This window comes from Amblyomma mixtum, chromosome 3, assembly GCF_055824585.1.
Source record: "Amblyomma mixtum isolate Tamu chromosome 3, ASM5582458v1, whole genome shotgun sequence".
Taxonomy (NCBI): domain Eukaryota; kingdom Metazoa; phylum Arthropoda; class Arachnida; order Ixodida; family Ixodidae; genus Amblyomma; species Amblyomma mixtum.
The window spans coordinates 273,246,492-273,261,529 of record NC_143014.1 but is presented as its reverse complement, the minus strand read 5'-3'; the positions used below and the strand labels follow the sequence as shown (position 1 = coordinate 273,261,529).

The 15,038-nt window shown below is 44.8% G+C and overlaps 1 protein-coding gene across 1 annotated transcript in view; it reads right to left on the bottom strand.

Moving 5' to 3' along the window:
* Nucleotides 1–15,038, bottom strand: part of LOC149354872 (presequence protease, mitochondrial) — a 127,024-nt gene that overhangs the window by 60,507 nt on the left and 51,479 nt on the right. Inside the window, exons 19-20 of the mRNA XM_089583533.1 lie at nucleotides 14,479–14,644; nucleotides 8,004–8,104 (exon numbers count right to left, since the gene is read on the bottom strand). Of these exons, the coding sequence (XP_089439659.1) occupies nucleotides 8,004–8,104; nucleotides 14,479–14,644 (267 nt within the window). The remainder of the gene's footprint in view (nucleotides 1–8,003; nucleotides 8,105–14,478; nucleotides 14,645–15,038) is intronic.

The window sequence follows — 15,038 nt, the reverse complement described above, 5'->3', positions numbered from 1 at the left end:
TCACAATGTCAATCAGTGGCATGAAAGATATTTTACATGTCACAGCACTATTTCACATGATGTTTTGCTGGGATCACCAACATCATCGAATGGCTTTTCTATATATTTCTGCATTCCTCACCCAATGTCCTGTCACATTCTTTTCTTAATAAATCCATTCATTCATTCACATTTCTGCATTTTATAAATAAAGATTCTGGAGCTCAGATGAAAGGCCAAACAAGTAGTGGCCTTTGGAGCTTATTTTACATGTAGCAATATGTGAAGCTCACTCACTTCAGTGTCTCTATAAAAGAGCAAAACTTGAAGGAACCATGAAAATGTGCTCGTCCCATCACAAGCTAACCTTAACTCAAGTGCCCTAAAAAAAAAGAAATGTGAACATGCTAAGTGTGTCCAAATATATGTTATATGAAAACAATGAATAAAATGGCCTTTCAACGAGAGGATAATTGCAAATAGAGCATTTATTGCACTTTGCATGAGGTGAGATGAAGAGCAACGGCATGAAAAATGCTTACATTATCATACCTTTAAAACAGGATTGGTCTAGTTTTCGTTGACTCTCATAGGTAATAGCTCTTTTTCTCTCTATCTTCCGCAGCAACTGCTACGTGTGGTTTTTATTTCTAACTTTTGTTTTCCCTACGGTTCCCAAGCACGTTTAAGATGCTTAGTTTGGTAGCTGCTTCTCGCGCCGTGCGCAATGCAGCTGTTAACTCTACAGGCAGGTCCACCATGCGTCTTTCCATCGACCACAGGCGATGTGCATGCAGTGCCAATATTTGGCCATTCCAATGCTCCGCTAATGCATGCTGCAACGCCATATCAGCTGAAAGTTCGGCACCCAACTATTGAAGTCCTAAGTCAACAAGCAGATGCACTCTGCACCCATGCACCTTTTAGTCTCCTGAAAGAAGACCATGTCAGATCTCTGCGCACAAAGGTTCTCACAGTCATTTGGCTGAGGAGATTCACTGCTTTCAGGGCCTCTCTGAAGTTACCAGACATGTTCTGGACGATCTTGTGCCACCAGCAGTGTAGTGGACACAGTTACCTGCAAGACTTATCTGCGCGCAGGCAGGAGTGAAGGTATGCTGCCTTTTCTGCACCAGCAAAAAAGATTTCCCTGAAGAAAGCGCGCCCCCACATGGCAGTATCCCTGCATTTTTGTGCAAAGGTGCATGGAAGCTATCTTGTGGGGGTACGCTTTCTTGCATAGAAGCGTTTTATATAGTTTTTCTTCCTTCAACTGAGCCCCATAGACACCCTGCCAGTGCCGTTATGTGGGGTCACCGTGATTCACAGTCGCTGTGAAAGTTCCGTCTTAACTGAAGCACATAGGAAAGAGTTCGTCTTAAGTGAACTTTTTTTTACACTGCATCTTATGGGAAGCCTGCCAAACGGTATCACACTGTTCATCTTATTCAAGAATTTATCTTAACCGAGCTCACCCTAGCAGGACTCTACTGACTTCAATTACCCCGTCAAATAACTAAGAGAACCTGATGACCTTGCATCTCCACGAAGGCAGTCTTTTAAAACCACATCACACCCACCATCATGAATGTGCAAACACAGCTCTTAGCTCCCTCCTTACAGTGGAAAAACAGGCTATTTCAGAGTGGTGTGCATAAAATTTTTTGCACCCATTATTTTAAAAATTCCTCCTCATTGCAGCACATCATACTGTAGCTAACAGATTTCTCTTTTCAATGATACGTTTGCACCATAAAACTCAATATAACGAACAATTTTCAATGATACAAAAAAAAAATATGTTGCTTACAAAAGAACAACATTTTTGTTTGGCAAAATTTGAGAGACTCATGCCAATAATCACAAAAATATTAAATATATCTGGTCAAAAAATAGGACAAAATAATCTAGAATATTCGCTTTGTGCGCTACTTTGCCAAAAGTGCGATGTCAGTGCACATTAAAGAAACTCAAGTGGTCGAAATTTCCGGAGCCCTCCACTACGACGTCTCTCATAGCCTGAGTCGCTGTGGGACGTTAAACCCCATAAACCAAACCAAACCAAAAGTGAGTATTTAAAGTAACAGAACTCTTCATGCTAAACTTTCCAGTCTTAACAAAAAAAGAAAAAAAATCAATTGCTCGCACACAGCACTTTGGGCTGCACCACAGTTGCAGTGCCAAGGCATACCCCAGGCCGTCATGTAGATAACTGTGTCCACTACACTGCTGGTGGCACAGATCTGTTCAGAACATGTCTGGTAATTTCATAGAAGCCCTGAAACAGTGAATCTCCTCAGCAACAGCAGAAACACAAGTTACAGATGGGCACACGTCGATAGTGCGGGCTGGGAGGAGCTATCATCTCTGTCTGAAATAAAATAAGATGAATGGATGTCATCTTTTCACACAAAGCTGTCATTTGCACCCGCAGAGTCAAGCGTCGATGCTGTGAAATTGTGAGAACACCGTCGTTGCTGAGCAGGGTCAGTGTGAGAAGAAGACACCACCTTGGGCGCCAAGCTTCGGTGATTGCTCCGTGCTGACAGGTTTCATGCAAAATATACTCCCTCATGCAGCTGACGAAAGAACCAATTCCATAACTGAAGTACAGTCGTGTTGCAGCATGCTGAGAGGCATTACTTGTCCAGAAGCGACTCATATTGCTCAGAATGAGCGTTTTGCGCCATCGTTCCAGCTGAACAATTTGAATAGGCATGGTACCGAAAGAGTTAAGCTTGCTGAAATTCATTTGTTACCAGCACTTAACAAAAGGGAGGAGCAGGTTACTCTGGAGTTACACACCCATCTATAGACTACAGCATCAGCAATGTGCATGCAGGCCCACAAAATGAACTTGCAGCAAAGTCATCAGCCATACCTTTGAGAACACACTATTCAAGCACTTCACTTGTAAAAATCGTAACCAACACATACGTTGTGCTTGGCACATGATGGCCTTAGCTGCCTATGTGCCATTAAACCCAACACAACAACAACCAACACATACGCTGCAAAGGAATTTCACTTCATGACCTGCTACAGTCGTTTCTCAGCACAACAAATCCAGATGTAAAAATTCAGCCATGATAATGCCAGTAGACATTCTCATGCAGACCTTGGTACATGCAGAAAGTGGATTAAATTCAGTCACAAACAACTTGAATGCAATAGTGAACTTGTACATACATACGTCATATATAATTCTAAAAGTTACTTCATTGGTCAATGAGGCTAAAGGAGCCACCCAGCAAACCAAAAACCTCTCAGAGACGTCTAGCTAGACGTCTCTCGAGAGGTTTTTGGTTTGCTGGGCAGGTTATGCGCTTTGATGAAAGAAATTTGCAGCAAAAAGATAAAAACTGAAATATTTGTGCAAGTTTTCTCAGCCAATGACCTTAAGAGAGCACATCTACTACATCTAGCCACTTATAATAATTAGTGGCCTTCCAGTACGATCGAAGCAAGCAAGCACGTGTGCATTCCTCATGGAAGAAGTGCAAACAAAGAGGACGCAAGAACAGGGTTGACATAATCTTCCTTCTTGTGTCCTCGTCTCTTGTGTTACTTCCATGATGAATCCAATCTAACTCGCCTAGCTCTCCACCTTACTGCAGCAAGCCTGTGTAACTTCCAATTATGACAAAATTTTCCTTTCTGGCATGTCAACATGCATGTGCTCCCGTCTTCATTCACTCGACAGTGCTCGCGTCCCTTTGCCCACAAGCTGTGCGCACCTGTCTATGCAACATGCTGAGTAACCTGCTCAAGTTTCCACACCAACTTTGTTGTATTGAATGGTGGGGTTTAATGTCCCGAAGCGACACAAGGGCTATGAGGGATATTGCAATGGAGGGCTCCAGATTAATTTCGACCACCAAGGGTTCTTCAACGTGAGCTGACATCGCACAGCACACAGATGCCTTGTGTGTTACGGCTCCATCGAAATGCGGTCGCTGCGGCCGTAGCCAAGCTCAGTAGCCGAGCACCCTAGCCACTAAGCCATCAAGGCCGGTACACCAACTATCTTAAAAGGGACACTAAGGACAAACTTAAGTTGGCTTGTATCAGTAGATTACAACATTCTCATGAAAAGACTCTACTTAATTTCACTGAATATGTTGCTTTTATAAGCTAAAAAAGGCCAAAAAAAGAAATACAGGTGTCACCATCACTGGCCAATTTCACAAGTAAATGCGGTGTGTAGACGCGGTTTTTTGGGTTCAGATCCCAGAAGCTAGCCTATACTACTATTCACTTCAAAACTGTGATCACAAAGCCCTTTCCAGCGTAGACATCACAAATTTGAAGCGAGTGGCAGGAAGATTTTGGAATGCAATTTTCTCAGCAATAAATGCATTTTTTGCTGGTGGAAAAACATAAACATAGCCAGAAAAAGCCACAGGACTGATTTTTACTCAGGACAAAAATTCAAAGGAGTTTTCCTCAGTGTCCTTCTAAAGCCCATGCCACTCTGTGAAAACACCAGTCACATCAACCAAATATGTCTGCCAACAAGCCGTCAACAAGTTGCAAAACCAACGCGTTTCCCAATACCTTGTCACATTGCACGAACGGCAGAGAAACAAGACAGGATGCTGCCGCGTTGTCCCGATATGACAGCTTTCTGGAACCAGAACTAGAAACAAACTGCGTTCTTCAACACGGTTTGGCCTGTTCGCTGGCTGGGTGAATTTCCTGGCGAGAATACAACAGCCAAAGCATACACTTAGCAGTGAATGACCGCTTTTGTGCCTTTCCTGATCGCAAACGTCATTTGCAAAACGCTTCCTTTCATCGCATTGTTCTCTGCTGCAGTGCAGCGTCTTGCAGGCGGGCGAATGCCACCGTGCAGGCTACTGTCATCGACACCGCTGGCTGCCTTGTGGCTGCTTGCCTCGATCCCGCTCACACCTCCATTGGAGCCGCCTAGGAGGAGCACCATCCAGTCCCAGTCCCAGTCCCATCCTTGTGTGCAAATTAGCGTACACTCCTGAAGAGCGTGGCTTTCCAAAAAGCCCCTTTGTTCTCTGGCGCAGCCCCCCTCTGACTGTAGTGACAGTTCTGTCAGTTCCGTCTTCTGCGGTTTCAATGGCGCCGGCCAGGCTACTAGCAGGGCTGAGAGCAATAGCCAGCAACAACTCTGCGAGGGTGCCGGCAGATGAGTGTGCGAGATGCTCGCGCAAGATGCTTGCGCGAACACGCCGCTGTTTTTTTTTTTTGCCCAAGACAGTGAGCTATCGCGGTGGTCGACGTGAAGCAATTCTTGTAGGACGTAACAGAGGAGGTACTATCACCGTGAGCCCAAGGATAGATCATTAGAAGAGATCGCAACAAAGTTGGGATTGGATTTCAAAGGTGACCACAAGTTATTTGTCCACGTGTCCTGAAAACCAAAGCTAACAAATGAGTAATGTTAGGTTGTTTCTTTGAAATCATTTGATGGGGCATGTTTCAAGCAGGCATTTCAGTTTGTAGCGCACTCGTTTCAGAAGTGACACGGAGCAATGTGTAGGCGCATTTTCTGTCATATCTATGCGTCGTCCGAGCCAGAATCGAAGAAACAAAACATCGTCATAACTACAGCTGCAGCAGCCGCACATGGCAGTTATTTATCCTACATCTTCACTGCCAAACGCACAAGCCACTCGGCAGCGTAAGGCGTCTCCAGTTTCCGTGGCTGTGTATGGAAAGAGGCGGCGGAGAAGCGCCACCCAAATTGTTTTTCCGCTGTGGCAAGGAGCTCGCCAACAGTTGTCGCAAGTTTCCGATACGTGTTCCAGGACAAAAGGGACATGTTCCCAACGAGTTAATGTTGATGTGTTGTGACAGGGTCGGCAGCACTACGGAAACGTTGTGCTGGCACACAGAGTTTGCCGACTGTTTCCGCAGAGTGACTCTGCCTTAAGTAGCTCATCCCACCATGAATCTTTGAGGCTGTGTGCATACCTGTATTCGTCAACTCTGACCAGCACTACCCCGCCTCACTACACTTACTGTGTGCATTTATAGGGTGCGCGGTCAGCACAACTCCACCACCTTTTATCAAATGGCCACTCTTGCAACACCACTCCTGGCTTTGCGGCTATGCCTCTGTGTTGTGTACGGCTGTGCCATGCCTGTTATAGAGCTTCGTATGGATAGATGGCACAGCGGTAGCCAGGTAAATATGAAGTACAGGGCCACAAGCAAACTGCATTCGCGCACCCCCTATCAGCAAATGCTAACTCACTGGCACCCCTGCAAATGTGTGTCTGCTACCTGTGGAGGGCTACATTTTCATTTTCATTCTGGCATTATAAGCTTCGACAACAATGCAGTACTCCTTCAGTAAACCACCAGATGCTCCATTCCCACAGGTGGGAAGCACTGACAGCTTTGGCATGGCAGCACAGGTGAGGCGTGCATTGAAAGTATGACCAAATAATGCTAACTATGTGTGATGCAGCACCTGGTGGCATCTCTCAAAGGAACTCTGTAAGGCTCATGAACCTTGAGATACAATGGTAAAAATGAAAGCAACGTCTGCCAAGCATGCACTGGAAGATGTGCTTATGTGTTCCAAACAGTGCCGAAGGTAGTGCAAAGATGCACTCTGACTAACCACCACAGCACTCTGCATTATTCTGGCCTCTTCACGCGATTTGACAAAAGAACCGGGGCACCTGTCCTATTTCCTGTGGTCAGAATGTATTTTCTCCCTGTGCACCAGTGTCCCTCTGTCAAGCCAGTTTCCAGCTGGACTACAGCATAATTTTTTGTACCCAGTGAGCCATGTGGAAACTACAATTTTGGTGCACGAAGCAGTGCCAATGACTCCAAATTTTTCCTTCTCAAGGCACGACCACACTAGAGGGAGAATGCACAAAATAACTCATTCACAATAACAAGTCAACAGAGACACTCAAGACTGCGCACGTGTGAGAAGGCGTAAGCCTGTCCACTCACTTTGAGAATGCAGTCGCCACGCCCTGCGGCGGGACGTAACTCGATGCCACGCAGCTAGCAATTTTTCCTCTGCATGGCTCTGCGTAGCCACCGCACGCCTTCTGATCTGCGCGCTAACTTTATAAAGGTAGTTGCCACCGTACCGCAGCCCACGCTCTGCCTTAAGGGTATGACCCTATAGCGTTATTGGGTTAATGCCCATATATGCAGAGTTGGCCTTCCTCTATTCAACAATCATAGATCCCCGGAAGTCCCCATACCACTCCTGGTGCAGTGGTGCAGCAGTTAAGCGGTGCGCCACTGCCCTGGGATGGCAGGTGCTGCCACAGGTAGAATTTGTGTGATCCGGGTTGCTCTTCATAAGCAACCTCACATGACCAATCATTAATTTAACTACCACCTGCCAGGTGGCATGAGGACGCCACCTTTTACGGGTATGATCGAGTGTTATCTCTCTCTCTCACGCACGCACGCACGCATGCACACACACACAGACAGAGACACGTTTTCGCTCAATGGGGAAAGTAAGGCTTCCGCCTTAAAAAGCAACATCTTCAGAGAAGTCAAAGTTTGATACTTTGCCCCTTCAGCAGGCACATGACAGCTCCCTCAACTCTACTCAGCAGTAGCTGTGAGGGAAGCAAAGTGGGGCCAGCTAAGGCACTGGCTGTAGTCAAGTCACTGCCGGCAACTAGATTAGGCAGTGGAAGGACCTCACTTTGCGGCAAACCGTGAACAGTTTCACGACCCATTTGAGAGCAGGAAAAAATCTTTCCATTTTTTAGAAGTGGCAAGGTGCGTTTGGTTGCACTCATTTTCACACTAGTGTGGCTGCAACTTTATGCTCTTGTTAGAGCAATTTTTCAGTAAAACACTACTTAGGAGAACAAGTGCCCAGGGGCTCATTCTTGGCACAAATCAGTGCAAATGGTACGGCAATTCTACCATTTTAAAAATGCTGGGTAATCTGTCATTTACTCTGGCACTAGAAACCTCCTCTAACTACTAACAACATCTGTAAACAAAAATTTCCAGCCTCTACATTGAGTGAGCTGCTCCACGTGGATCACGCTCACCTGATGGAATCCTTTTTAAGCAAAGCATCAGCCAGGGCTCTCAACTGTGGCAGCAGAAATTTGAGGCTTGGCGCTTCAGCCAATGTTTTCATCTGTGTTATCTGGAAATAAAAAACACAGCATTCCTTATTCATCGAAAATTTCAGCAGCTCACAAAAAATGCTGTTTACCACCCACATCTTGTGCGACAGAAGACCACTGTGGAGATGAATGTGGTTAATAATGAATTCTCAGGTATACCAAACATGACACCCTTCAGACGGTCTTCCAAAGACTCATTGTAACACTACACATTTCGCAGGACTTTGTAAAATGTATCTTAAAAAGTTAGCCTGCCACAATATATGTGCGAAAAAGTGTGACAGCACTTTGCAGCACAAACGATACAGTGAAAGCCAGGAATAAATTTCCTTTCACTGACTTTGTTTCAGCACTGGTACAGCCGGCCAAATCTTAACTCTTTCGCTACCGCGCCATAGGCCGTCGTTCGCATATGATCGATTCAAATCGCCCGCGCAAAAAAGCTCATTTTGGAGCGTCGTGGACGTGCTCCGCCATCTAGTTAGCAAGCTCAACAACTGCTCTTTCAATTGCAGCCTTGGTTTGAGTGTTTTGACATGAGGGGGCGCCGTGAAAAATAAAACTTTGAACGGACGCAGCAGCGTCAGCCGGAGAAAATGGCGTCCGCGTCGCCACGCGCTCCTCGAAAGCGACAGCTGACACCGAGCACGTCGGCCGGTTTCGGTTTCGTTTTTTGCTACAAAAGCAGCAGTTATTAGTCGGGCAGCAATGTACAAACGTCAGATTTCGGTTTCGACAGCGAGACTTTGCCTCGGGAGCCTGGAACGACAGCGCGTACTTGCATGCAAGTTCTGTTTTCGTTCGCTGTGTGTTTTCTGCGGTGCATACGGTTTGTAATTGATGACAGTGGTTTATTTTTGTGCTTCAGGGTCTTGACAATGTATAGCGAAGACAGTTTTCCAAATGCTCAAGGTCGCGTCGCGTTTTTCAACCAAGACGACAGCTAGGTGTCCATATCGGCACATCGCTGCGGAGCGGCGCTCGGAGATTCGCTCGACTTTTCGACTTTTTTTTGATGCTCTTCACGGCGGAAATGATGAAGACCGTATGCGGAAACACTAATAAGTATGCATGGATAAAGATTTTCAGCAAATTCGGCGTGACGGCTCATGGGAAGAGGTGAATCTGTTGGAAATTCTGATGTTCATTGGAATCATCATTTACATTGGAATTCTTGACCTGCCACGACTGTATCTCTACTGAAATGCCAGAATAATCCTGGCCCTCTGCCATCAATAATCATTTTTCAAAATTGGTTCTTCGCATTTGTTGTTTTTTTTTTTGCACGTAACGGACCCGGATGATTCAGTGGCGGCAGCTTCTATTGGCAACACTTGGAAAGTGTCCTGGCTTTTGAATCACATCGATAAAACATATTTCATCCATCCTGATGTTTTAGAGCTTGCCTAAAATGCCAAATTTTATCAGCTGGCTTTCAGGGAGCAGCTCATTCAAGAAATCTTCGGGTATGATGAGGGAAAAGAAGTCCACGCCCCCAATCCTCTGATAGAATCCATTCAACACCAACCGAAAAGAATGAAAAAAAAAGAACAAACTGCAAGCTCGGCTATCAGAGAACAAGGGAGGAACAAAGATAAAACCTTATGTGAAGCACTTGTCAGTCTACCTCTGCTTCACATCTCCACCCCTTATTGCTCTTCACAGTGGCACCACAGTCATGACCCCTGACTTGACAAGCCATGGAAAGTGCAGTAAATTTTTCTCGTAGCTGAAACTGTGAATAATGACAGCTATAAGCATGTGAAACAGTTTGTATATTCCAGTTTTCCTCTAATCAAGCTCGGGCTTAGTGCAGCCGGTAATTTTTGTTTTTGCTATTTACTTTTTTTGTATTTTTAGCAAATTTCACAAATAAATGTTCATTTACTTTTGCACACACAACTCTTCTGTTTGTTTCATTCAGAAGTGCAACTAATAAGCTACAATTTCATGCATTGCAATATGTGCGGGGTGTAATAGTTCTTGTGAAAAAAATTTTTCTTTCAGTACACTCCAAATCGGGCATTTTTCCGCGGTAGCGAAAGAGTTAAGCTGGCGTGCGCGACGGCTGCTTTTTCGGCGCTCCTGCGCTTTGTGGCGAAGCAAACTTGGGGAAAGCTCAATATTTAGCAAGGGTTTAGTGAGCCTCTGCTTAAATTTGATATCTTAGCAAGTTTGCGCCATCATAAGCTGCAGGAGCACGGAAAATGCCGCCGTCGCGCACGCCAGCTAAAGATTTGGCCGGCTGTACATCTGACAAGCATACTTTTTCTCAGTCCTCAGCATATATTACTATGAAAATGTGCATTTACCAACAGAAATTTTAAACTGTACACTGTGATGCAACTCAGAGACAGTAGCTGACTTTTGATACAATTAACTTCAATAATAACAAATGAAATTCATGGTACTGGAGGCTTTCATTTCCTTTTGGATCCACACATTTTTCTCAGTTCAACAAAAAAAAGTATCCTCCCACAGTTTTAATTTGCTGGATTGCTCACATAATACTTATCAAATGCTGCATCACTCCGCAAGACATGTATAAGTAAATGCTTCCCTCACCTAAACTGAGAGCTCATCTGTGGTAAAATTTCATGCACAGAGGTGGCATTCAATGGTTGGTTTTATTTGACACCAGCGGTTTAGCCAGGAGAAGCACTATTTGGCTTCCTGGGCAAGGCAGCACTCATAACACACACCAGCAGCTCCCAGGGAAAGCAAAAGGAAAAGCACAGCAGAGATAGTTTCACCTCTACCGTATTTTCCGGTGTATAAGACGCGGCTTTTTTTCAAAAATTTTGCTGGTGCGTCCTATACAAGGGTGCGTCTTATATGCAAATTTTTCGTTGTTTTTTTTTTGCGAGCTCAGAAGTTACTCAGGTTCATGTTCAAGCTTTTTCGCTGAAAAAATCTCGAAAAAAAATACTTCAATACCGAGACGGCCGTGCGCAACTTTTTTAGGTGAACTTTATCATGAAACGGCAGAAATGACGACTTCCGGGATCACACACATATGGTTGTTTCGGAGGCCCCAAGCAAAAGTAATGTGAAATGCCAAAAGATGGCGACAATCGCGCTTCTCGCCATTGTCAAGAAAAGCTAAGACAAGCCGGCATTCTTTTTAGTCAACCTTTGCAACTTTGCTCCGTAGTGCAAAGAGAATGTTTCAGCCGCGTTGCCTCCAGAAACGGGTGAACTTTTTGATAGCGCATCCGAAGATGAAGACTTCGAAGGTTTTAAGTAAAAATAAAATGTTGTTATGGGCATCAGGAGAGTTCTTTCGTTTTTCTTTCTCTTTTGCTAAAACATGGGCGGCTATGGCGCGAGTGTTGCCTTTTTCGGTAACTTAGCGTTACTTAACTTCTCACAGGTACGGTGCATTTTGCAATGGTCACGCAAGCGTGTTTAATTAAGCCTCGCTAGCCTAACTGGGTAAATTGGGGTGCGTCTTATACACGGGTGCGTCTTATATACCAACTTTTTCAATGACAGCCTGCATTTATGGCGGGTGCGTCGTATACAAGGGTGCGTGTTATACACCGGAAAATACGGTATATCCACATGCATTTGTGAACAAAGGTAAGCAGGACATGAAAGCAGCAAGCCAACCGCATCACTGCACTATATTTCTGCCCGGCACTTCGTCAAGGCGAACACTGAAAGTACTGCCTTCGTGCTCACAGAAATTATTTGGAACATAGTATGGGGAGCAGGCATGATCACCTGTAAGGTGAAAATTGCAGTCAAGTCTGGCTTTGCATTTTGATCAACTTGCAAGAGTGATGTCATCATTTAATGGTCAAAACACAACATAGCAGAGAAAGTGTGACAAATATGGCCTTTGTCATCTGGTGGCAGCCACAGACTGATGGCAGTGGCCTCCAAGTTTAATGGTGCAGCTGCATAACAGTGATTCAGTTTCATTTAATACTATAATTTTATTCAGAAAAATGCATTTACAGTATCTTAGAAGAATTCGGAGAATGTGGAAAATAGTTCGTATTAAATGATTTGTTTTCCTTTTCTGTTTTCTGCTTAAAACATAAATTCTTCAGATTAAGATTACCGTATTTACCCAATTCCAACGCGCACCTTTTTTCGGGGAAAATACGTCTCAAAATCGCATGCGCGTTGGATTCGAGTGCAAACCGAAACTGCCCTATAGCTGCCCATCGTCATCGCCATTATACGATGTGGGAGCTCACTAACTGCCGGCAAACATGGGAGCACGTTTGCTCGTCGTTTTCTGCGTCGCAGGAGCCGTTTTCAATCTGTGTGGCGCTCAGCGACCATGGACCACGTTCACGATGACGCTATCCCGTGCACTGCCGCGGGCGGACGCCTCATCACTGCGTTTGTACGATCGAGATACGCGGCTCGAAGAATATGTTGATAAAACAACGGTTGTCGGAAACGCGTCATTTCAGCGGTAAAGTTCCAAAAACGATGAGAGTCCTTTCTGTTTTGCGGCCGATTCTCTGACCGAGATTACATCGTCCGCAGGCGGGGCACGCCGCGCCGCTGACGAGGTCGTGCATCATGCCGATCTAACAGATAACAGCGCTTCCGCGCTCGTTTTTATGCTTGTTTTGGCCGTCGAACGTCTTTATCTTTCGCTCGCACTGACGAAGTCATGGATGCTCCGCAAGAAGCTTGAAGGATCCAAATGGTGCATCGCCGCTGCCGCAGTTACGCCTAGCAGCAGACGAACCTCCCGTCACCGGAGCTCTCCGCTTGCGCTTGGGGCGTCTTCCTTTATACTGATGCTTTGTCATGAACTTGCATGAAAGAAAATCTCGTTTCTCAGTCGCATCCGTAGCGGAGAAAGGAGAAAAACCCGGGCAGAAGCGTTGGTTCACGTCTCGGTGGCGGCAGAACGAAGAGCGTCTGCGTCCGACCGTGCGGTGGAATGCTCGTAGCCAATGGAAGGGCTCCGATCGTACCACGTGATTTGAAGGGCCAGTCGCGACGCTCGACTCGGGCGGGAAACGATCTTTTTTTTCGTATTTTTTATCAAGAATGCGCCGCTGCCGAAGTGGCTTCTGGTAGGAGAGGGTTAGGCCTACTTCCCCGCGAAAATTCAAGAGCGGGCGACGCCGTGGAGCGAAATGCCGCGTTCCCGAAATTCGGTCAAATTCGCACTTTCGCAAGCCACCGCGAGAGCTTTAATTCCATTTTTTACTAACTTCCCATTGGTTATCGGCTTTGATTTTTTTATACATAAAAGAAGAGGCTTGGGGGAATACAAGACGTAAGAAAATTCAAAATCGACTTTATTGGGAAAAATCGCGGTTTTTTCACCCGCAGCTCTCCTTAAAATATAAAACAGTTGCAAATTATTTTCATTCGTGGAAGCCACATGCACGTTAGAAGCGGGGCTTGTAGTTTTTTTTTTTTTCATTACCAATATCGGGCGCGCGTTAGAATCGGGGCTTGAATTTTTTTTTTTTTTGGTGCCGTAAATTGGGTGCGCGTTGGAATCGGGGGCGCGTTGGAATTGGGTAAATACGGTACTGCAATTCCCTTCAGTATGCAGCCTACGGATGAAAAAATTTTAGCTGCCAATAAATAGTTGCCTGCTAGTTCCAAGGCTGTCATTAGTTTTTATGTAACTAGGTTCTACATTAGCCTTCAGCTATAGAGACAATGAAATTATGTTTTTCATATATAACCTCTTTTTGTGCCACCTTTTTATGCCACTTTTTGTGCCATGGTTGTTTACTTTTGAGATGAAAAATGACTTCCGCCACTCATGTTCCATGAGTGTAAATGGGGGAGGGGATCAGGGACTTCATTTGCATTTTTCTTAGCAATGCGGTCATCTTTCATGCAAAAAAAAAAATAAGCTGGTAGTGTTCACTAAGCATAATCTGTCAGTCTAGCATAGCATTGTGTTTCTGTAAACATTTCTCTTTAATGGTCCTTTTAACTCTCATATCTCAGGAAGAATCTTTTTCTGCAAAATATGCGACGTTTAAAATAACATGAAATGCAAGCAAATGAAGCTAATGAAATGCACTTTCACATATTTTAACAAAAGAATGCAGTCTGAATGACACAAAAAAACTGATGAAAACACAAAAAACCCTTAGAAAAAATCTGAATTCACTAGGTAATATCACCCAGAGAAAAATATTTTAAAAATTCCAGAACTTAAAAAGTTACAGATTTATTTGGCAACTACAAAAAGAATAAAATTATTACACAAAAACCTTTTGACCGACAGAAATGTTTCCGACCCGCTGTGAAAGAAGCGTGTTTTCAGTGGGTCCTTGGACAAATTCTGTCAGGGCCGCAAATGACCCCTAAACTTTGCATAATATGAGATGGAACAGCATTCTGCCTAACCACCTAATAAAAGCAGAAGGAGCATTTCAGAACAAAATCTCACATGAGATATGCCTGTGAACTCTTCTTGGAGTTGAGCGCAGGCATTCAGGTAGCTTTCAGCTTGGGCCATGGCATACTGGTGGCCAGAATCAGCCAGTGTTTGTGCCAAGCCAGCCGCACACATCTGAACAAGCTGCATCAAGCGCTCATCATCCTCCAGCTTCAGCCTGCATAAACAGGGTACAGCAGCTGTTATGACACCAGAGAAACATGCGCCGTCAAATATGATCAGTTCTCAACTGCAACATGGCTAAGGGAAGTGGTGCATGGCACTGCATTAGGCTTCAACAGCACAGATGCTCTCAATTGAACCGCAGCACTTTTCTCAGCGTGCCAAAGCAAACTAGTAAAGAAAGAAACATGAAGGGAGTCGGATCAACTGCAGCATAAACTCTTAAGCATCCTAAGCTCATGACCACAATGTACACTTGATGAACATAAATAACATGCTGTTTTGCTCTCTGAAGTACGCCGAAGCTGTTTCAAGACCACTGTGTGATGCTGTTTTTATTATTGGTTATTATTAACCCACTCATGTATAGCCTTGCATTTAAACGACAC